General features: G+C 44.1%; 1 protein-coding gene across 1 annotated transcript; it reads left to right on the forward strand.

Annotated features, from left to right (window-relative positions):
- Positions 1-1211: 1211 nt before the first annotated feature.
- LOC139199773 (NLR family CARD domain-containing protein 3-like) lies at positions 1212-20226 on the forward strand. Its single transcript, XM_070828925.1, has 12 exons — positions 1212-1361; positions 2170-2345; positions 2466-2719; positions 2814-2954; positions 3447-3611; positions 8700-8778; positions 11381-11585; positions 11725-13537; positions 13635-13808; positions 14532-14705; positions 18853-18899; positions 19591-20226. The coding sequence occupies exons 3-12, from the start codon at positions 2640-2642 to the stop codon at positions 20172-20174; spliced, it is 3462 nt and encodes a 1153-aa protein (XP_070685026.1). The 5' UTR covers positions 1212-1361; positions 2170-2345; positions 2466-2639; the 3' UTR covers positions 20175-20226.
- Positions 20227-23015: the final 2789 nt, after the last annotated feature.

Below are 23015 nucleotides of genomic sequence, written 5' to 3' on the forward strand. Positions count from 1 at the left end.
CAGCTAGTACTACTGTTACCTGTACTAGTACTGCTACCACTCATAGTACTACAGCTAGTGCTACTGTTACCTGTACTAGTACTGCTACCACTCATAGTACTACAGCTAGTGCTGCTGTTACCTGTACTAGTGCTGCTACCACTCATAGTACTACAGCTAGTACTACTGTTACCTGTACTAGTACTGCTACCACTCATAGTACTACAGCTAGTACTACTGTTACCTGTACTAGTACTGCTACCACTCGTAGTACTACAGCTAGTACTACTGTTACCTGTACTAGTACTGCTACCACTCGTAGTACTACAGCTAGTACTACTGTTACCTGTACTAGTACTGCTACCACTCGTAGTACTACAGCTAGTACTACTGTTACTTCTTTTCTTTGCTTTTCAGCTCTTTCATTCAGCATCTTCATTCATTCAGCATCTTGATGATGATAAAAGTTTCTGTTTCTCGTTTGAACAAACATCTTTTAATTCTGGTTGTTTTTTTAAAGGTGGGAGGAGGCTGATTTAATGAGTTGATGATTTTATGTGGGAACTGAAAGTTACGCCTGACTCCATTTTAACAGATTTGTGGCTTGATTAGTGGACTTTAATTTCAAGAGGAAGCATATAAACGATAAAAAGAAGAGGTCCGAGAATGGACCCTTGAGGAACCCCACACGTTATTTTTGTTTGCTCAGATTTAAAATTACCAGTCGACACAAAGTAGTCCCACTTTTCTAACCTGTCCAACAGCATCTCATGGTCAACGGCATCAAATACAAAGATTTCAGATTAAAATTATAAATGAAATGTTCCATGTGAGGCTACTCAGGTGATGTCATTTAAAACTAGTGCAGCCTCAGTGCTGTGGTCTAAAACCAGACTGAGGGGATTATTTTGCACCAAGAAAGTGTTCAGCTGCAGGAAAACAACCCTTTCAATGACCTTTCCCACAAAAGACCAGTCTGATGTTTGTCTGTAGTCATTTATCACTGAGGCGTCTAGATCAGGCTTTTTCTACAGAGCTTTAATAACTGCTGTCTTCAGGGCTCCAGGATCCATGTTGCTGCTGATCTGTAGTCCATCAGATGGTCAGTTAGCTCCACCTGGTGGACAGGTAGGAGAACTACACCATCTGATCAGTGGCTCCTCTGACTCTCACTGGGTTTCTGCCACAGGTTGGACCAGTGTTAACGTCACTGGTGTTTGTCAGACTTGGACTCTGACCCTATGAGGGTGTGACGGCGTCCTCAGATCAGATGCACACAGACACCAGGACTGACGAGGAAGGAATGAGCAGCTTCTTCTCTCCCAGTGTTTCCTCATGAAGGTGGAAAGCGTCCGTCAGTCCACCTGAAGTCAGTTCAGCAGGTGAGAATCCGACCAGAGGGATGTGTGAATGTTTGATCATCAGGATCACTGTGGTCACTGTTTGACTCCACTGGAGAAATACTACTACTAGTACTACTGTTACCTGTACTAATACTACTGCTACCACTCATAGTACTACTGTTACCTGTACTAGTACTGCTACTATCTTTAGCACTACATTTAAAACTAGTGCAGCCTCAGTGCTGTGGTCTAAAACCAGACTGAGGGGATTATTTTGCACCAAGAAAGTGTTAAGCTGCAGGAAAACAACCCTTTCAATGACCTTTCCCACAAAAGACCAGTCTGATATTTGTCTGTAGTCGTTTATCACGGACCAGGACCAGCAGACTGAGGAACAGCTTTTTCCCCAGAGCTGTCTCCCTACTGAACTCTGCCCCCCACTGACCCCCCCTGACCCTACACATCACCATACTGTCCTCTCTGTAAATATAGTATTTAAATCTGGGTAGTATGTTATATCACCTCTACCTGTATACACCTGTATTATATGTACATTCCACTCTTAATCTAATCTGTATATTATATTCATACAACCTGTAGTTATTAGCACACATGTTCATAGCACTAATCTGTAGCATCTGTAAACACCCTTCTGTATATTCTGTACATACTCTCTATATATTTTATATTATTTTTATATTTTTCTCTGTATATTTTTGCACTTGATACTAATTACACTTCTGGTTAGATGCCAAGCTGCATTTCATTGCCTTGTGCTGTACAGGTGTAATGACAATAAAGTTGAATCTAATCTAATCTAATCTAATTTAATAACTGCTGTCTTCAGGGCTCCAGGATCCATGTTGCTTGGACTCTGACCCTATGAGGATGTGACGGCGTCCTCAGATCAGATGCACACAGACACCAGGACTGACGAGGAAGGAATGAGCAGCTTCTTCTCTCCCAGTGTTTCCTCATGAAGGTGGAAAGCGTCCGTCAGTCCACCTGAAGTCAGTTCAGCAGGTGAGAATCCGACCAGAGGGATGTGTGAATGTTTGATCATCAGGATCACTGTGGTCACTGTTTGACTCCACTGGAGAAATGTTTCTTCACTGGCTGCTTCATTTGTGTTTCTGCTTTCAGGAGCAAATATTGTCAATAATTTCTATCTGAGCTGAAGAACAACGATGTGCATGTTATTATTCTCACTGTGACGTCTTCAGGTGGAACCAACAGCAGTAAGAGCCAGAAAATACTGTCAGACCTGGTTGGACAGTGAAGGAGAGCAGCTCTCAGTGTGAAGGTGGGGGCTCTGCTATGGATCAGTGTGAGGAGGGAGGCCCCCCCTCTAAAACCACCCTGTGGGGGGACCATGACGGCCGGACCGAAGCTCAGAGGTGAGATGAGGATCTGTAACCGTCCACCATCTTCTCCATGTCAGAGCTCAGCACACCATCATTGTTCTCACTCAGAGCTCTGTGTGTGCTGAAGTCCACAGAAGCAGCACAGACCAGGACCTGGACCTGGACCTGGACCTGGACCTGGACCTGGACCCAGCTGTGTGTCCCTCAGGAGTGACCGTTCTATGAAGTTTCCTTTTCTTTTCAAAGGACGACTTTCCTCTGATAGACAGTAAGTCATCGTGTCACTAAAGAACAACTGGACCTTTCAGACAGTTCAAAGTGCTTCACAGGGAATAAAACACAATAAAACTGTGACAGAAACATTAGAATAACATGTAGAAGATAATAGAAGCAGAAGAAAAACAGTTCAAGCTTCAGAGAAGATGCATTTCCAACTGAAAGTTATTAAAGTCGTGTAGCTCTGTGATCGTAAAGCCGCAGCAAACAGTGATGTTTTCAGGCCTGATTTAAATGTGCTGACAGTTTTAGCAGAGCTCAGGTGTTCAGGAAGCTTGTTCCACAGGTGAGGAGCAGAGAAACTAGAAGCTGCTTCAGCTGGTTTTAAGAACATTAACACGTCATTCAAGAACATTACTGACAACAACATAAAATAGTTTCCTTATTTCTTGGTCTTTCCAGGAAAGCTTTTGAAGCATTTTACCCAATAAATCATTGATCTTCTAACAGATCGACTAATGTCAGAGTGTGTGTTGTTTTGAAGTCCACAGAAGCAGCACAGACCAGGACCTGGACCTGGACCTGGACCTGGACCAAGACCAGGACCTGGACCAGGACCTGGACCTGGACCCAGCTGTGTGTCCCTCAGGAGTGACCGTTCTATGGATTTTCCTCTTCTTTTCAAAGGACGACTTTCCTCTGAAACACAGTGAGTCATCGTGTCACTAAAGAACAACTGGACCTTTCAGACAGTTCAAAGTGCTTCACAGGGAATAAAACACAATAAAACTGTGACAGAAACATTAGAATAACATGTAGAAGATAATAGAAGCAGAAGAAAAACAGTTCAAGCTTCAGAGAAGATGCATTTCCAACTGAAAGTTATTAAAGTCGTGTAGCTCTGTGATCGTAAAGCCGCAGCAAACAGTGATGTTTTCAGGCCTGATTTAAATGTGCTGACAGTTTTAGCAGAGCTCAGGTGTTCAGGAAGCTTGTTCCACAGGTGAGGAGCAGAGAAACTAGAAGCTGCTTCAGCTGGTTTTAAGAACATTAACACGTCATTCAAGAACATTACTGACAACAACATAAAATAGTTTCCTTGTTTCTTGGTCTTTCCAGGAAAGCTTTTGAAGCATTTTACCCAATAAATCATTGATCTTCTAACAGAACGACTGATTCAATTCAATTCAATTCATTTTATTTGTATAGCCCAATATCACAACAGTGTCTCATAGTGCTTTACAAAGTTCACTGAAATAAACAAGTGTAAGCGAACAAACAACCTAATAAAGAGTCCAGCAGTCGATGAGGACAATGGATCAGTCTGGTGGATCAGTCCGAGGCATCACCTGCCCTTTATGACCCTCCTTCTTCGGGAAGGAAAAACTCAAAAAACCCAGTGGGAAAAGAGAAACCTCCGGGAGCACCACAGTGAAGGAGAGATCCAGCTCCCAAGGACGGACAGGCTGTAGCCTTGGACAGACGCACATCCATTGGCTGGTGGAGAACCACATCAGCGGGGCCAGGACCAGGATCCACAGGAACCAGAGAACCACATCAGCGGGACTGGGTCCAGGACCCACAGGAACCAGAGAACCACATCAGCAGGGCCAGGACCAGGATCCACAGGATCCACAGGAACCTGAGAGATGAGAATGTACAGAAACGCTCCGGGGAAGATAGCAAGTTAGAGGCAGACATTTGGCTGACATGAGACATAACGATGGAGAGGAAGAGGAGGAGAGAGAATAGAGGAGCCCAGTGCATCATGGGAGTCCCCCGGCAGTCTGAGCCTATAGCAGCATAACTAGGGGCTGGTCTAAGACCTGATCCAGCCCTTAAATATGCATGGACAAATGCATGGACCAATTTTTCTGCATCATCAGTGGATATGATGGGCCTGATTTTAGCAGCATTAGTAGATGGAAAAAGGCAGTTCTAGAAATCTGTTTAATGTGGGAGTTAAAGGACAAATCCTGATCAAATAAGACTCCCAGATTCCTCACAGTGGAGCTGGAGGCCAGATTAATGCCGTCCAGAGCAGTTAAGGTAGTGGAAAAGCTGTCTCTGAGGTGTCTGGGGCCGAGCAAAATAACTTCAGTTTTATCTGAATTTAGCAGCAGAAAGTTGCTGCTCATCCAGGACTTTATGTCCTTAAGGCAGATTTGAAGTTTAATCAACTGATTGGGTTCATCTGGCTTTATTGATAAATATAATTGTGTATCATCTGCATAACAGTGGAAATGAATGGAGTGCTTCCTGATAATATTACCAAGAGGAAGCATATATAAGATAAAGAGTATTGGTCCAAGCACTGAACCTTGTGGAACTCCATGTCTAACCTTAGTGTGGACAGAGGATTCATTGTTAACGTGAACAAACTGATATCGATCTGATCAATAGGACTTAAAGCAGCTTAATGCAGTTCCTTTTATACCAATGAACTGTTCCAGCCTCTGTAACAGGATGTGATGGTCGATGGTGTCGAAAGCAGCACTCAGGTCTAACAAGACCAGGACAGAGAGAAGTCCTCTGTCTGATGCCATAAGGAGGAGGTCTGTAACCTTCACCAGTGTCTCTGTGCTGTGGTTCGCTCTAAAACCTGACTGAAGATCCTCTAATAGACTATTAGAGTTTAGAAAGTCACACAGCTGGTTGGCTGCTGCTTTCTCCAGGATCTTGGAGAGAAAGAGAAGGTTGGATGAAGGTCTATAGTTAGCTGATACACCTGAATCCAGAGTGGGCTTTTTCAGGAGAGGTTTAATTACTGCTACTTTAAAGGACTGAGGTACGTAGCCTGTTAGTAAAGACTGATTTGTCATATCCAGTAAGGACGTGTTAATTAGGGGCAGGACCTCTTTAAGTAGTCCAGTAGGAACGGGGTCTAGGAGACCAGCTGACGGTCTGGATGAGGAGATTATTGAAGCCAGTTCAGGAAAATCAAGTGGAGAAAAACAGTCCAGATGCACATTAAGTCCAACAGCTGTTTCTGTGGTTCCTAGGTTTGAGGTTGGACCAGACCCTGTTAAGGGCAGGAGGTGCTGAATTTTGTCCCTAATAGTTAGAATTTTATCATTAAAGAAGCTCATGAAGTCGTTACTGCTGAGCTCTAAGGGAACACAAGGATCAATAGAGGTCTGGCTCCTTGTCAGCCTAGCTATTGTGCTAAAAAGGAATCTAGGGTTGCTTTTATTTTCTTCTATTAATGAGGAGTAGTAGGCGGCTCTGGCATTACAGAGGGCCTTTCTATAGGTTTTAAGACTGTCTTGCCAGATTAAACGGGATTCTTCCACTTTGGTGGCCCGCCATGTCCTTTCTAGCCTTCGTGAGTGTTGCTTAAGCTCACGTGTCTGGGAGTTATACCAGGGAGCTTGTCTCTTTTCTTTAATTCTCTTCTTTTTTAGAGGGGCAATAGAGTCTAGTGTCAGTGAACCTGCAGCACTGTCGACTGGATAATCAATTTGGGAGGGGCTCAGATTAACATGGGGGTCATCCACAGCACAGGGACACACTGGCTGAAATACTGAAGGAATCACCTCCTTAAATTTGGCAACAGCACTATCAGATAAGGATCTAGTGAGGACCTCTCTGTCATATAGAGCAGAGTCCAGTAGCAAGAAATCAAATGTTATCAGGTAATGGTCTGATAAAATAGAGTTATGTGGAAAGACTGTTAACTGTTCAGTTTCAACACCATAAGCCAAAACAAGGTCAAGAGTGTGGTTAAAACAGTGAGTTGGTTCATTTACACTCTGGGAGAAGCCAATTGAGTCCAGTAGTGAGACAAATGCAGTGCTGAGACATCATTATCATTATCCACATGAATATTAAAGTCACCTACTATAATCACTTTGTCCACACTAAGGACTAAATCTGATAAAAACTCTGAAAACTCAGTTAAGAATTCAGAGTCCGGACCAGGAGGGCGGTACACTGTGACAACCAACACTGGTTTTAGAGTTTTCCAGGTTGGGTGTGAAAAACTAAGAACAAGGCTTTCAAAGGAGTTCTAATTAAGTTTGGGTCTAGGTTGGACTATTAAACTAGAGTAAAGATTGCTGCAACTCCGCCTCCACGTCCAGAATCTTTGGGAATGTGAGTATTAATGTGACTGGGAGGAGTGGCCTCATTAAGGCTAACATACTCCTCAGGACGTAGCCAGGTTTCAGTCAGACACAATAAATCAATTTCATGGTCAGATATCAGATCATTTACTAAAACAGCTTTGGATGGCAGAGATCTGATGTTTAACAGTTTAACTCTCCTGTCCTGTTTCATAGTGCCAGTGGTATTAACTCTGATTAAATGTTTATGCTGAACTCCTCTCCTGTTGGACTTAATAGATCTAAATGGTCTGAGTGGTCGGGGGACAGACACAGTCTCTATAGGATGTTGGGTGGGTGACTGTTCTAATGGAGGAGCAGAGAAGTGTGTAAGACTGCAGCTCTGCCTCCTGGTCTCGACTCTGGACTGTCAAGTTTTAGGACTAATAAACTTCGCCATATTTCTAGATAAGAGCGCAGCTCCGTCCAAAGTGGGATGGATGCCGTCTCTTCTAATGAGACCAGGTTTTCCCCAGAAAGACTGCCAATTGTCTATGAAGCCCACATTGTTAGCTGGGCACCACCTCGACAGCCAGCGGTTAAATGATGACATGCGGCTGTACATGTCATCACTGGTCAGGTTGGGGGGGGACCAGAGAAAACTACGGAGTCCGACATTGTTTTAGCAAAGTTACACACCGACTCCACATTAATTTTAGTGACCTCCGATTGGCGTAATCTGGTGTCATTAACGCCGACGTGAATTACAATCTTACCAAATCTACGTTTAGCCTTCGCCAGCAGTTTTAAATTTGACTCTATGGTTCCCGCTCTGGCCCCCGGGATGCACTTCACTATGTTCGCTGGTGCCGCTAGCTTCACGTTCCTGACTGTGGAGCTTCCAATGACCAGAGTCTGTTTCTCAGCGCTAAGTGGGGAAAATCGGTTGGACACCTGAAGGTGGTGGAGCACCGTGGGCTTCTCCTTGGGACTATGTTTCCTCCGGACAGTCACCCAGCCGCCCTGGTTTCCCGGCTGCGCGGGAACCGCCGGGGGAGTAGGAGCTAAGCTAGGTCGGCCCGCACCGGCTACTGGGGGCTGGCTAGCTACAGCTGACTTATGCTCCATGGTGCGGAACCGTGTCTCCAACTCACTAAGCCTCCAGTACAGTGAATAAACTACACTTATTACAGGTACCGGTTTCGCTAAAGGAGGCCGAGGAGTAACTAAACATGTGGCACACTGAGCAGGAGACAGCAGGAGACTGAGAGGGAGAGAGAGAAGCCATTGCAGTGGTTTTAGTTTTAAGAAGCTAGCTAGTGATTTAGGTAAAAACTACAGAAATAACGAGATTATCACCACAAGAAGTGAGAAATATATGTGCAGGTTTGTAAATTTAAATGTACAGCTGGTGGTTAAGACAATAAAGCGTGAAAATAGATCCAGTGGAGAAATAGGAATGAGAGACGCTGTTGATAGCGCAGTACACGGAAACTCCCATAGCCGGAAATGACGCTTACCGTAACAGCTGATGTCAGAGTGAGTGTTGTTTTGAAGCCCAGAACAGCAGAGACCAGATGTTCCTGTTTCCAGCTGTGTGTCAATGAGGACTGATTTTAATCTTAAACCACTTTTGTTTGTTCGGCCTCTCTCATGTTCTTCTATCCTGTTTTGCTTCGTCTGTCAAAGCACTTAGTAAACTCTGTTTTTAAAGGTGGCTTCTGTTCAGGTATGTTTTTGTGTTTCCTCCACAGAGTTCATCAGGATAACTTAGATGTTCCCAGTGGTGAATCTGTGCTGCAGCATCAAACAGACCTGGACTCCATATTTATGGTGAGTGGAGAAACAAGCACAGCCTCTACTGATGACTGCAACGGATGAAATGATAACAGTTCAATGATGTGACATAAAAGGTGGTTGAAGTCGAGATCGTCCTCAATGATCTCGACTGGAGGGAAAGGTGATGAGGAGCAGTGTTTAGCCAAACAATGTGTCTGAAGGTTCCTACATAAGTGAGTTTTTGAGATGTTATTGAACATTGTTCTATTTAGGATGAGGTTCATCTCCACTGATTAAGAAACTCATAAATATCAAATATCAAAAATATCATGTCACTGCTGATTAATATCTGAAATGTTTGGAGCCCCTCACAAGACAAGGAGGAGAAATGAAGGAGGAAAGACAGATCAATACTTCAGTTCTCCCAAGAGACCTTTTGCAAACATTTCCCCTTCGGTCAGCGTACGATCGGGTCGGTTTGGCACAAATGAAACAAACACAACTGTAAAGAACAGCATGACTGACTAGTCTGGCTGTGAACAACTCTCCCAATATTCACACAGACACAGAAACCTCCCTCCTTCACATGAAACATGGAGTTCAGATCAGCCATTCATGTCCGAGCATGAGGGGGCTACAAATACACTGTGAGTGCAGGTGAACTGGATGTGGAGTTTGTGATAAAACAGCTAAACAGGATAAAAATACTTCACTGTGGCATTAAAGTGGAGATTCATCATGATATATTATTAGTGATGGATGAAAACATGGTACCACTGAATAAACACAAAGGCTCAGGCCATGAATATTAGTGAAACACTAACTTGGTGCTGACTTCATCATGTAGAAAGTCACATGACCGAGCTTGACCTGCTTCGGTACGATACCGAGTTAAACGGTTCTTTATTTGGAAGACAGTGAAGCGAATAAACAGGCAGGAACGTGCAGGAACACGATTCCTATCATATAAACTGGGTCACTGATCTACTCACTGACGGACTTCAACACGTTGTAAGTGAAGCTGATCGCCTGTCAGCGACCTTCCAGCTTCTGACAACTGTCATCATATATCATAATATCATAATAAAGAACCGTTTAACTCAGTATCGTACCGAAGCAGGTCAAGCTCGGTTCATTGTGCCAGTAAGATGTTTTGTTTTCATGTCTGTGGTTTTCATCTGTGTTGACTTTCTCATCCTGAATCCTCTTTAGAAGTCCAGCTTTTTTCCTGCCAAATCCAGACACCCATCAGTTTGAACAGTTTTAATCAGTTTTAAATCTTCCCCTGGAAAAAGGAGCTTTTTTCAGTGTATGAATTAACTTCATCAAATGAATCTGCTTCATCGACTGCACTGATGCCTGTTCATCCGAAATGTTGAAGAGAAAAGTCCTTGTAGTTTCTACATTTTCAATAGAAATTCTTCTGATTTACTTACCGTGTAGTGACTCAAACTGTAATCTTTAAACACAGCCACTTACTTTTTGCAGACTGAACACAAAACATTACTGACAGCTTTAGTGAAAAATACTTTGTCTTCTTAAATATCTCACATTGTCTGCGTCCACCTTTAATCTTTCACTTCTCATCTCTGCCTCTCAGCTGAGCTAGTTTCTGTATCACACTTTAACTACACGTAAAAGATTTCTCACAGTGGAGGCAGTGACGGAGCTACTGTTAGCTAACAGGGACTAGTTTAGACCACAGGATGGTGGACTGGTACCTTCCAGATAAAGGCCCAGTAATGTTTTAATGTGAGCAAAGTAGTAATGACTGCTTTTGTTAAATATTAATTCCAATATTTTATAATATAAGTGCTCATGAAGGCCTTGCTGGCCACATGGAACCTTTCAGTGGGTCAGATCTGACCCGTAGGTCATAACTTGCCCTGGTCGGCTTCAGGGCGGCCGTAGAAATGCTGTATGAATTCAGGATGGTGGAAAAGGTGTTTGGTGACAAAGGATAAGCGGCTACCTGCACAGCTGTGACAAAGACGTTTCTTGAATTAGAAAGAGATTCTTAGAGAATCTCTGACCACCAGATCTGGAACTTGGAGGTCAGTTCCCACAGTAGGAATCATCCAGAATAAATACAGATAAAAACTGGCACCACCATCTAAACTGTACTGACCTGACCAGTCAATGAGATACAAGTTTTAGGAGTCTGAATGTGATGTGTTGCACTGAGCAAACCTGAGGGTCCTCTGAGTGGAAACAGACTGACAGACATGGGTTTATAAAAAGTGCTCAACCTCAAAGTCAATCAATCAATCAGTCTTTATCTCTACAGCTCCAGTTCACAGCAGTGTTTCTCTCAGACTGTTTCCATAAAGAGCAGCTCAGAACAAACTCTTTAATTCAGAGACCAAAGATTCAGGAATTCAACAGGAAGGATTCAAGAATCCCCACAGAGCAGCTCAGAGATTAGATTAGGACACAGTGGAGGAGGAACTCCCCTTTAACGGAAGAACTCCCCTTTAACGGGAGCAAACACATGACGAGTGGCCCACGATCCACATCACTGATTCATGAAGCCAGAGAACCACAGCAGGAGAACCAGGACCAGGATCCACAGGAACCAGAGGGATGAGAAAGGCACAGAGTGGTGTGGTCAACAAGTTGGGATTGAATTGTAATTGTTATTCTGCCTTTTTTCCAGCTGCTTGAAAAGAACATTTTCAGTTTCGTGACAAACGAGCTGAAAAGGTTCCAGAAGGTTTTAAGTTCAGATTATTCAGAAAGCTTCGACAGTCAGAGTGAAGATGAAGAGCAGAGGAGGAGCAGCAGAGACGCATTTCTGAGGATCACTGTGGACTTCCTGAGGGGAATGAAGCAGGAGGAGCTGGCTGAGAGTCTGCAGAGCAGTAAGAGGATTTTAAGAGCTTGAGATGATTGATTGATTGAAATATTTGTATCAATGACGTCTTTGGGGATCTGAATCAATGCTTAAATGTTTCCATCTGATGTGCATCCACTTACTGATTCAACCTGGTGTTTTTTCAGAGACTCTTGTTCATGCATGCCAAAGTAAACTCAAGTCTACCCTGAAGAAGAGGTTCCAGAGTGTGTTTGAGGGCGTCGCTACAGCAGGAAACCCAACGCTGCTGAACCAGATCTGCACAGAGCTCCACATCACAGAGGGGGGGGCTGCAGAGGTCAACGATGAACATGAGGTCAGACAGATTGAAGCAGCTTCCAGGAAACCAGACAGACCAGAAACAACCATCAGATGTGAGGACGTGTTCAAAGCCCCACCTGGAAGAGAGGAACCAATCAGAACAGTGATGACAAAGGGAGTGGCCGGCATCGGGAAAACAGTCTTAACGCAGAAGTTCACTCTGGACTGGGCTGAAGACAAAGCCAACCAGGACATACAGTTCATGTTTCCTTTCACCTTCAGACAGCTGAATGTGCTGAAAGAGGAAAAGTGCAGCTTGGAGGAACTTGTTCATCGATTCTTTAGTGAAACCAAAGACGCAGGAATCTGCAGGTTTGAAAAGTTCCAGGTCGTCTTCATCTTCGACGGTCTGGACGAGTGTCGACTTCCTCTGGACTTCCTCAACAATGAGACCCTGACTGATGTGACAGAGTCCACCTCAGTGGATGTGCTGCTGACAAACCTCATCAGGGGGAATCTGCTTCCCTCTGCTCGCCTCTGGATAACCACACGACCTGCAGCAGCCAATCAGATCCCTGCTGAGTGTGTTGGCATGGTGATAGAGGTCAGAGGGTTCACTGACCCTCAGAAGGATCAGTACTTCAGGAAGAGGTTCAGAGATGAGGAGCAGGCCGACAGAATCATCTCCCACATCAAGAGATCCCGAAGCCTCCACATCATGTGCCACATCCCGGTCTTCTGCTGGATCACTGCTACGGTTCTGGAGGTTCTGCTGAAGAAGAGAAGGAGAGGAGAGCTGCCCAAGACCCTGACTGAGATGTACATCCACTTCCTGGTGGTTCAGACCAAACTGAAGAACATCAAGTATGACAGAAGTTCTGAGACAGATTCACACTGGAGTCCAGAGAGCAGGAAGATGATCGAGTCTCTGGGAAAACTGGCGTTTGAGCAGCTGCAGAAAGGGAACCTGATCTTCTATGAATCAGACCTGACAGAGGCCACAGAGTGTGGCATCGATATCAGAGCAGCCTCAGTGTACTCAGGAGTGTTCACACAGATCTCTAGAGAGGAGAGTGGACTGTACCAGGACAAGGTGTTCTGCTTCGTCCACCTGAGCGTTCAGGAGTTTCTGGCTGCTCTTCATGTTCATCTGACCTTCATCGAGTCTGGAGTCTGTCTGATGTCAGAAGAACAGTCAGCATCCTGGTGGTCTATTGTCCATCGAACCAAAACTAAACGAACACATTTCTACCAGACTGCAGTAAAAAAGGCCTTACAGAGTCCAAATGGACACCTGGATTTGTTCCTGCGCTTCCTGTTGGGTCTTTCACTGCAGACCAATCAGAATCTCCTACGAGGTCTGCTGACTCAAACAGGAAGTAGCTCAGAGACCAATCAGGAAACAGTCAGATACATCAAGGAGAAGATCAGTGAGGATCTGTCTCCAGAGAGAAGCATCAACCTGTTCCACTGTCTGAATGAACTGAATGATCGTTCTCTAGTGGAGGAGATCCAACAGTTCCTGAGATCAGGAAGTCTCTCCACAGATAAACTGTCTCCTGCTCAGTGGTCAGCTCTGGTCTTCATCTTACTGTCATCAGAAGAAGATCTGGACGTGTTTGACCTGAAGAAATACTCTGCTTCAGAGGAGGTTCTTCTGAGGCTGCTGCCAGTGGTCAGAGCCTCCAGGAAAGCTCTGTAGGTGGATGGATCACTGCAAGAATCAGTGTTATCCAATAAGTTTAAAGATGTGAAGTGAAACATTTTGCTTGTGGTATTTCTGATTCTTCCTCAGGCTGAGTGGCTGTAACCTCTCTGAGAGAAGCTGTGCAGCTCTGTCCTCAGTTCTCAGCTTCCAGTCCTCCAGTCTGACAGAGCTGGACCTGAGTGACAACGACCTGAAGGATTCAGGACTGAAGCTCCTGTCTGCTGGACTGAGGAGTCCACACTGCACACTGGAAGCTCTCAGGTCAGAGATCAGCTGTTTATCAGTTGATTAAAACGTTGGTTTACACTCAGGTTAATGTTGATGAGAAGACTCCACATCTGAGGGATCGTTCTTCTCATAGAACTCTCTGAAAAATGGTTCCAAACAAACAGAACAGGAAAGGAGTTGTAACTGTAACTCTGAATAGTTTCTATTGGTTTGTATAACTGCATCAGTGTTTGTGTGGCTTCCTGTTTTTGATGTATGTCTCTGAGCCAGAGACTCAGTAGATACCAACTTGTTCTCATTAGCAGGTTGTCAAAGACACGTCCCTCAGCGTCTGGTACTGAGGCACAAGGCATCCTTCAGCTGCAGCATTAGATGTTCAGAAACACTGATCTGGCCCTTCACTCCAAACATTTCTCACTCCCATGTCATCAAATACTGACCTCTGTTTAGTATCTGTATGAGATTCACAGGACTCTGACCTCGCCACAGGTCTACTGGACCTTCATCATGAGGCAAGAATGATGAACACCTGGTTAAAAGATGGTTTGGGTGAAACTGTCTCCTGGCTGAAAGTTCAGTGTCTGACCGATTCATCCATCCATCCCTCCAATCTGACCCCCTTCCTGTGCAGACTTTCTCACTATCTACACTCCAATATTTGATGAGCTGGTGATGAGAACAGTCTGAGAATACGTGTGGATTTTCCTGCAGTTCTTTTTTCATTGAGAAATTGTACCAACTCTTTCCTGATTCCAGGCTGTCAGGCTGTCTGGTCACTGAGGAAGGCTGTGCTGCTCTGGCCTCAGCTCTGAGCTCCAACCCCTCCCATCTGAGAGAGCTGGACCTGAGCTACAACCATCCAGGAGACTCAGGAGTGAAGCTGCTGTCTGCTGGACAGGAGGATCCACAGTGGAGACTGGACACTCTCAGGTATGAACAGAACCAAAACATGGTGTTTGTGCTTTCTTGTTACTAATTACAGAGATAAATGTGTCCCAATATTATTCGTGTGAAAAGCTCAACAATCTGTGTGTGAATGTGTAATCTATAAATATAAAACACCTTCCACAAATACAAAAAAGATTTGTAAACTCAAATATTTTGCAAATATAACATGGATCAGAAAACACAAAGAAGTAAAAACAATATAATTGAAAAGTAATTGTAACCCAGACCAAATAGGCTACTCTGTAAAGGAGGTCTAATTGTGTTTGATTGGATAGTTGGGCTGTCAGTCTGAATTCATGGGCCAATGGAGGCGCCCCTTTGGCCCCGCCCTACACCTGTGCAGCAGGTGAATTCAAGCATGCATGCACTCAGACATGAAAGCCCTGGAAGAACACACACTAGCATCCTCAGCAAAGAATTGCACCTTAAACTGGAATTAATCCATATGCAAATACCAACCGAAGTGGTGAGTGAACCCTGTCATCTCATACACCAACCAAACCCTGCAGATTTATTTCACATTAAACCCAAGTTTAATGTCTTTACCTGTTCACCTAAACAGGTCAGGTTTTTTTGGTGGACATGATGGTGAGCTAGAGAAGAACCACTGAACAAACCTCCCTGCTCTGGTGTAGGCCTCCAGCCTGCTTTGGTGTAGGCCTCCAGCCTGCTTGGGTGCTGGCTCAAACCTTAGGACTGCTGTAATGGAAGCGTACTGTGCCAACGAACTTCTTTTTCCCCCTTCTTCATTTTTTTCCTCTCCTTGAGATTGAGAAGGACTTTAAAGGGACATTGTTGTTTTTTTTCTCTTGTGTGAATTTTTTTTTTGCATATTTGAACTGTTGGAACTTATTTATTTTTACTTATTGATTTGTGCAATTTAATTCCTTGCAAGGTTTTATGTTTTGTACATTTTCTCGTTCAATTTATTATTTTTGCTATTTTCCTTGATTTACATCAAGCGCTTTCTGTTTTAATACAGTTGATAAAAACAAAAGAGAATTTGTTTGTTTCATTGGTTTTCCTCCAGCTCCATAGCCGAACCTTAATTAGCCCTGTTCTTTAGTTGATGATTTATTTATGATTTAATAGTGTGTATATATATATTTACATTTATAAGTAAAATACACAATTTAATTTATAATATTTCATCATATGTGTTACATAATGTAACAAGTACCGTCCAAACGTTTGGACACATCTTCTCATTCAATGCGTTTTCTTTATTTTCATGACTATTTACATTGTAGATTCTTACTGAAGGCATCAAACCTATGAATGAACACATGTGGAATTATGTACTTAACAAAAAAGTGTGAAATAACTCTAAATATGTCATATTTTAGATTCCTCAAAGTAGCCACCCTTTGCTTTTTTGATAGCGCTGCAAACCCTTGGTGTTCTCTCAATGAGCTTCATGAGGTAGTCACCTGAAATGGCTTTCACTTCACAGGTGTGCCTTGTCAGGGTTACTTAGTGGAATTTCTTGCCTTATTAATGGGGTTGGGACCATCAGTTGTGTTGTGCAGAGGTCAGGTTGATACGCAGCCGACAGCCCTATTGGACAACTGTTAGAATTCATATTATGGCAAGAACCAATCAGCTAAGTAAAGAGAAACGAGTGGCCATCATTACTTTAAGAAAGTAAGGTCAGTCAGTCCGGAAAATTTGAATGTGTCCCCAAGTGCAGTCGCAAAAACCATCAAGCGCTACAACAAAACTGGCTCACATGAGGACCGCCTTGGGAAAGGAAGACCAAGAGTCACCTCTGCTGCTGAGGATAAGTTCATCCGAGTCACCAGCCTCAGAAATCGCAAGTTAACAGCAGCTCAGATTAGAGACCAGATGAATGCCACACAGAGCTCTAGCAGCAGACACATCTCTAGAACAACTGTTAAGAGGAGACTGTGCGAATCAGGCCTTCATGGTCAAATAGCTGCTAGGAAACCAGTGCTAAGGAGAGGCAACAAGCAGAAGAGATGTGTTTGGGCCAAGAAACACAAGGAATGGACATTAGACCAGTGGAAATCTGTGCTTTGGTCTGATGAGTCCAAATTTGAGATCTTTGGTTCCAACCGCCGTGTCTTTGTGTGACGCAGAAAAGGTGAACGGATGGATTCTACATGCCTGGTTTCCCTCCGTGAAGCATGGAGGAGGAGGTGTGATGGTGACACTTTGCTGGTGACACTGTTGGGGATTTATTCAAAATTGAAGGCATACTGAACCAGCATGGCTACCACAGCATCCTGCAGCGACATGCCATCCCATCCGGTTTGCGTTTAGTTGGACCATCATTTATTTTTCAAAAGGACAATGACCCCAAACACGCCTCCAGGCTGTGTAAGGGCTATTTGACCAAGAAGGAGAGTGATGGAGTGCTGCGCCAGATGACCTGGCCTCCACAGTCACCGGACCTGAACCCAATCGAGATGGTTTGGGGTGAGCTGGACCGCAGAGTGAAGGCAAAAGGGCCAACAAGTGCTAAGCATCTCTGGGAACTTTCTTTGAAGAAACTAGAATATAAGACATGTTTTCAGTTATTTCACACTTTTTTGTTAAGTACATAATTCCACGTGTGTCCAATCTTTTGGCCTGTACTGTAGTTTAACACTACTCTACACAGGCAGTGGGATTGTAAAGCAACTTATTACTTTCAAATCAAAGTACCATGAAATATTTTACATTTTGAAAGTAAAAGTAAAATTGAACCTAATAAGTCGGTAATATTACACGGTCAACAACCTGTAGCCTGCCTGCACCGTTAGCCGGCAGATGGTGGCGGTGGAATGTGGATGAGGAAGTTAACCAACAGTTTTTAGATATTATGACAAAGCCAGCACACAATATGAACGCAAGAAAATAAACACTTTTAAAAATATTTATAGAACACCAGTCTTGTTGGAGCCAACGCAGAAATTAATTTGTATTTATATTTCTAAGTTGTATTTGGAGCATGCATTGTTAATGATATATTTTCTGATCGATCATTTGAATCTTTTGATTTAGAGAAACGTTGCATTGCTATAATTATTCTACCGTATCTGGCGCTGGTCATCTCCTTCCTCCGCCCCCTCCTGCATTATAATCAGCTGACAGGAGACAGCTGGGGGATCTCTTTTGTGTTGGAAGGAAGACAAACAGATTTATGACCACAGGTCTTAATTTTGAGTTGTTCTTTTGTTTAAGTAATGAGAATTTAATTTGACGGAAAAGTCAACCTCAGAGAGTTTATTTGTTGACGTAACTTTAAATAAATCAAGGAACGGATTACAAGGATCTCTGAGAGTGCTTTTGTTTGTACCGTGAGTCTAAACTCATCTCCTGACCTCCAGCACCCCACACGGAAAAGTTGTCCCCACAAGTCTAGTCTAGTTAACCTCCCTTAGCTACCATGCTAGCACCAAGCTAGCATTAGATAGCTAATGCTGAGCTAAACGTCTTTGCTAACAGGCCACACGCACTAACAATAGTATTCAAGTGACTGACATATTAAGTTTGACGTTTATTTTGACACGGCAGACGTTGCATGCTGGGATTGTTGTGTTTGAGGCTCGTGTGAAGAAGTTATTCTGACTAACGGCACAGCAGCTGTTTGCTCGCCTGCTGTCGCTGCTGCAGCTTCCAGTCCTCACTAGATACTGAAGGTTAAACATGAAGATAAGGGAGGGAAAGACGTCCAGCTTCCTTGTGCTGCTGCGTCAGAAGCAGAAGTATTTCTGAAGAAGCAGCACAAGCCCACAAGCATCCTCAGACAGAAGTGTGTGTGCTAGAACGTCTCCAGAACAAATGAACACACACTAATAATCAGCGTCACATTAACGTGATGAAACACTGAACACATCATTTATCGCTGGTTGTTTTCTCAACAGCTCGTAGAGACGGCGTGCTCTTACTTTGGTGGGACGTTTGTCTGAAATTCAAGGATTCACAAATATCAGTTTGAAAGTTTTAATGTCGGGAAGAAGTTCAGAAACACTTTTCATTTCTCTGTAGATTCATTTGATATATTCACAGGTTTTATTGTGGAAGTTGTGTTTTATTTGCAGAACATGTTCAGTAATAACACTGAGACAAACCATCTCTATATGAAATGTTCCTGTTTTCATCCTCTGACTGTTTCTTCCTGCAGGATGGACCATGGTGGAGAACACAGGCTGAAACCTGGTCCGAGGAAGTGTGAGTGTGGATTCAGACTCATTCATGAGAACAGAGCAGCTCACAATCTGATGTTTAAAGATATTTACAGACTCCACACTGCAGCCTTCTAGTCAGCTACAGATGACAACCTGTCACTTTGTTTCTTTGACTGATGAACATTTAATAAATATAGACGCAATTAATCGTCTTTATCAATCAACCTTTTATTTATATAGACCTGACATTTAAATATGATGTAATCAGCCCCACAAACTGTCATCAGCCATTAATCACCAGATCTTCTGCATCAGCTGAGTCCTGAGCCGTGACTGAGCAGAACCGGTTCATGCGGCCGCTGGTGAATCTAAACTGGAAGCCTCTGTAGTTCCCCAGTGATGAAGCGCAGTGAGCTTTAACACATCAGCTCAGAGAAAACTGTGCCTTCATGACTTGTTGCACATTTTGATCCATTCTGATAAAACAGGACATTTTTAGAGCAGAAGCCCGTTGGAGCAGGACCAGGAGACCTGAGAGATGGAGGTGATGCTGTGCAGCCCACCTGCCAGGTTTGGTGTCTGCAGGTCTTCAACTTGTTGCTGCATGAACTCTTTTAGTGTAGAAGAAGAAGAAGGAGGCTCCAGCTGCTCGACCCTGAATAAACTAAAGTCAAAGCCAACAGTTGGATCAGCTGATAACCTGCTGCTGTTTGGTGTCTTCTTCTCTCCATCAGATTCCTGTGAACTCTCAGTGGACACAAACACAGTGAACAGAAGGCTCAAACTGTCTGACAACAACAGGACAGTGACACTGGTGGTGAAGCAGCAGCCATATCCTGATCATCCAGAGAGATTTAAGGACTGGAATCAGCTGCTGTGCAGAGAAGGTCTGACTGGTCGCTGCTACTGGGAGGTGGAGTGGAGAGGATGGGTGAATGTAGCTGTGAGTTACAGAGGAATCAAGAGGAGGGGAAACACTGAGGACTGTTTGTTTGGATATAATGATCAGTCCTGGAGTCTGGAGTGTTCAGGTGGTGGTTACTCTGTCTGGCACAATGACAAAGAATCAACCCTCACCACCACCATCTCCTCCTCCTCCTCCTCCTCCTCCTCCTCCTCCTCCTCCTCCTCCTCTGGTACAGTAGCAGTGTACCTGGACTGTCCTGCCGGCTCTCTGTCCTTCTACAGAGTCTCCTCTGACTCACTGATCCACCTCCACACCTTCACGACCACCTTCACTGAGCCTCTGTATCCTGGGTTCTGGTTCAGGTCCTGGTTCGGGTCTGATGTCTCCTCAGTGTATCTGAGTTCTCTGTAGGACGAAGAGTCTCAGAACCAGAAACACTCAAAATATTAACAATCACAGCAACACACACACATACACACATTGATTTGCTTTAATGTTCATTGAGTTTGGTTATTGTGATGTGATGTAGTTTACTGTGCAGCCATGAAGTTCAGTAGTAGCTAATTACAGTCAGTTAAGAAATAGAAAATGTGCAGACACGCTTATGCTAATACATTTTTATGTTAGTACATTTATGCTTTATTATCATGAAGTTTTAGCCTGATGCTGGACTGTGTGATGGTTGCTGTGACCTTTACACAGATCAAAGAGATGTGTGTTGCTGTAGGATGTATCAGACTGTGCTCGCATTCTTGAGATAAAGAAGAGTTCTAGAAGGCCTTGAACGGAGAGAAGTCAGCGTACCTGCGTTTCCCACCAACCGCCCCTGCAAGGAGGAGAGGGAGCAGGGTGAGGAGGAGAGGGAGCAGGGTGAGGAGGAGAGGGAGCAGGGTGAGGAGGAGGACTGCTGAGAGGAGGAACTTTGCTTATACATGTTATATATGCTTGAAAGACACTGAGACTGCTCAGTGCAGATGTAGATCTTTGCCTGTACTCTTTGCTTGCTGCAAGTAAAATTTTGAACTGAGATCTCTGTCTCTGAGAGTTTATCTTGTGTGTTGGGAAATTAATGGTACGAACTAACAGCGAAAATACAGTTCTGGTCTTATAGAAATAATTTCCTGACACTGAGGGTGCCCGGTGACGCACATCCACTTCGTTGGTGAGTACAGAGACACATAAAGACACAGCACATGGAAGGTTTGATACTGCAGTTACAGCGCAAGATAGGTTGAAATTCCTAGAAGGGTTTGAGTCCCATAAAATAGTTTGTGAGTCTGGCAGACGCAGTGACGTCGGGACAAGAAAGCGCTGATTAGGAGAATTTTAGGAGAATTTAGCGGGTGACTTGTATTGATTCCTATCAGGTACTCCAACCTATCAAGTTGGACAGGGGAATTAACCTCCTAATATGTGATTTGTGTTCTAAGAATACAACAAAGGCCTGCACACAGGCATGCGCTTCTCGTTAAATTGAAAGATAAACATAAGAAGAAAGGTGGTGCTCATCCTGAAGTTCAGTGTGCCATGATGTGGGCTTCCACTGCTTCTATGGATGTTAAAAAGAGAACAGATGCACAACAACAGAAGAAATCTGCATGTGACCTTGAAGATTTAGATGCAGAGGCTGCAGGTGCTGTAACGGTAGTTAACAGACGCCGCGCAGCAGCAAACGTTCAGCAACAACAGCAGTTAAATCAGCAAATGCAATATCAACAACAGCAGCCACAGGGTGCTGAGGGTGGAGTTGGAGCTGGTGGCCAACAGCTCCAGCCTCCACCCTATGAAGATCACAAAGCCCTTAAAAAACAATTGGAGGCTTTGGATCTACAGGAAAAGGAGGATCTCCGACAGGGAGGCCCTCCAGCAGCTAACACTCGCAGACAAAAAGCAGTGTTGAAAAATGTTCAAGACCTTTCAGCAGGTCCTGAGGACAAATATCCCTTGATAACAGTTCCAAATCCACTTGCTGGACAAAATGGCGCAGAACCAACCATGCAGGTGTACAGGTCAATGTACCCAGGAGACTTCGAAGCGCTAAACGCTGCTCTCCCAGACCTGAGAAAAGATGTTGAGGGATGGATCGGGGAAATGGAGGGACTACGTGCCTCAATGACTCTGACTCCCACTGAAATTCTTAGGATCTGTCGCCGTACATTCGGTGGACAGTTTCACCGAGTGCAGGGACCACTGACTCATAGAGACCCTAATGACGACCCCCTAGCACGAGAAACTAATGAGTTCAGACAACAGTGGGCTGACTTCCTCACCCTCTGTGGACAGACATTCACACCCAGACAAGATTGGGGTGCGATCACTGACTTCAAAATGAAATCAGACGAATCATGCGAAGATTGGCTACACAGATTTAATCAATCTTTCACACACAACAGTGGTCTGGCTGCAGGTAACCCTGCCAGACTGCAGCTCTACAAAAATGCTATCATGAATATGTATGTATATAGAGCGTTATTCCACTTGCTCTGGGTTTAAGTCAGTGTTGCCTCAATAGCGCCCTCTCGGGATCTATAGTGTGTTGCTGGCATTGGTGCCCCACTGTCAGTTCCCGAGGGGCGTTCACGAGGTAGGTTGGGGAGCACAGCACTGGACATAATTTGTTATTTTGTTTTTATTTGAGGAGTATTTGGGCATTACATGTGTATATGTTCATAGAAATGTGTGGACATGATTTTCAGTCACAAAAGTAGCTAACTGTAGAGTTTAAAGAACTCTACAAGTTAGCTAACATGCTAGCACATATGAACATGCTGCTCCTCTTTTATAGTGCTGAGCAGAGAACGCCAGCGCCTGCTGACCAGCATCTCGTTTGTATTATCACCAGGTCGATTAAACGGCATATGACAAGATAGGTCCGCCTCCTGACTTCATTAAAAAATAACACAACGCAGAGTCAAGAGTGACGAACCAGCCAGAGGGTTGCCGAGTTGGTTACAAATACAGTACACCCAAAAGTGAGACAAACCATTGAAACCACATGCATTGAACTCCCCACGTGTGAAGAGGATGTTTTCTGCAATCATTTGCGTCATGCAATCCGTGTTCATGGTCAACAACAAAAGGCAAAGGAAAAAAAGACAAAACAGCAGCCTATTCAGGTGTTCCTGGGCTCTGAAGAAGTCTTTTACCGTGGTCCTGAACAGAGAGGGCCTTATCACAGCCAGGGAGACAGAGGTAGAGGCAGAGGCCGAGGAAGAGGTAGTGGAGGACTACGTAGATGGGATCAGGCAGGTG

This window comes from Pempheris klunzingeri, chromosome 4 (genome assembly GCF_042242105.1).
Source record: "Pempheris klunzingeri isolate RE-2024b chromosome 4, fPemKlu1.hap1, whole genome shotgun sequence".
NCBI classification, from domain to species: Eukaryota; Metazoa; Chordata; class Actinopteri; order Acropomatiformes; family Pempheridae; genus Pempheris; species Pempheris klunzingeri.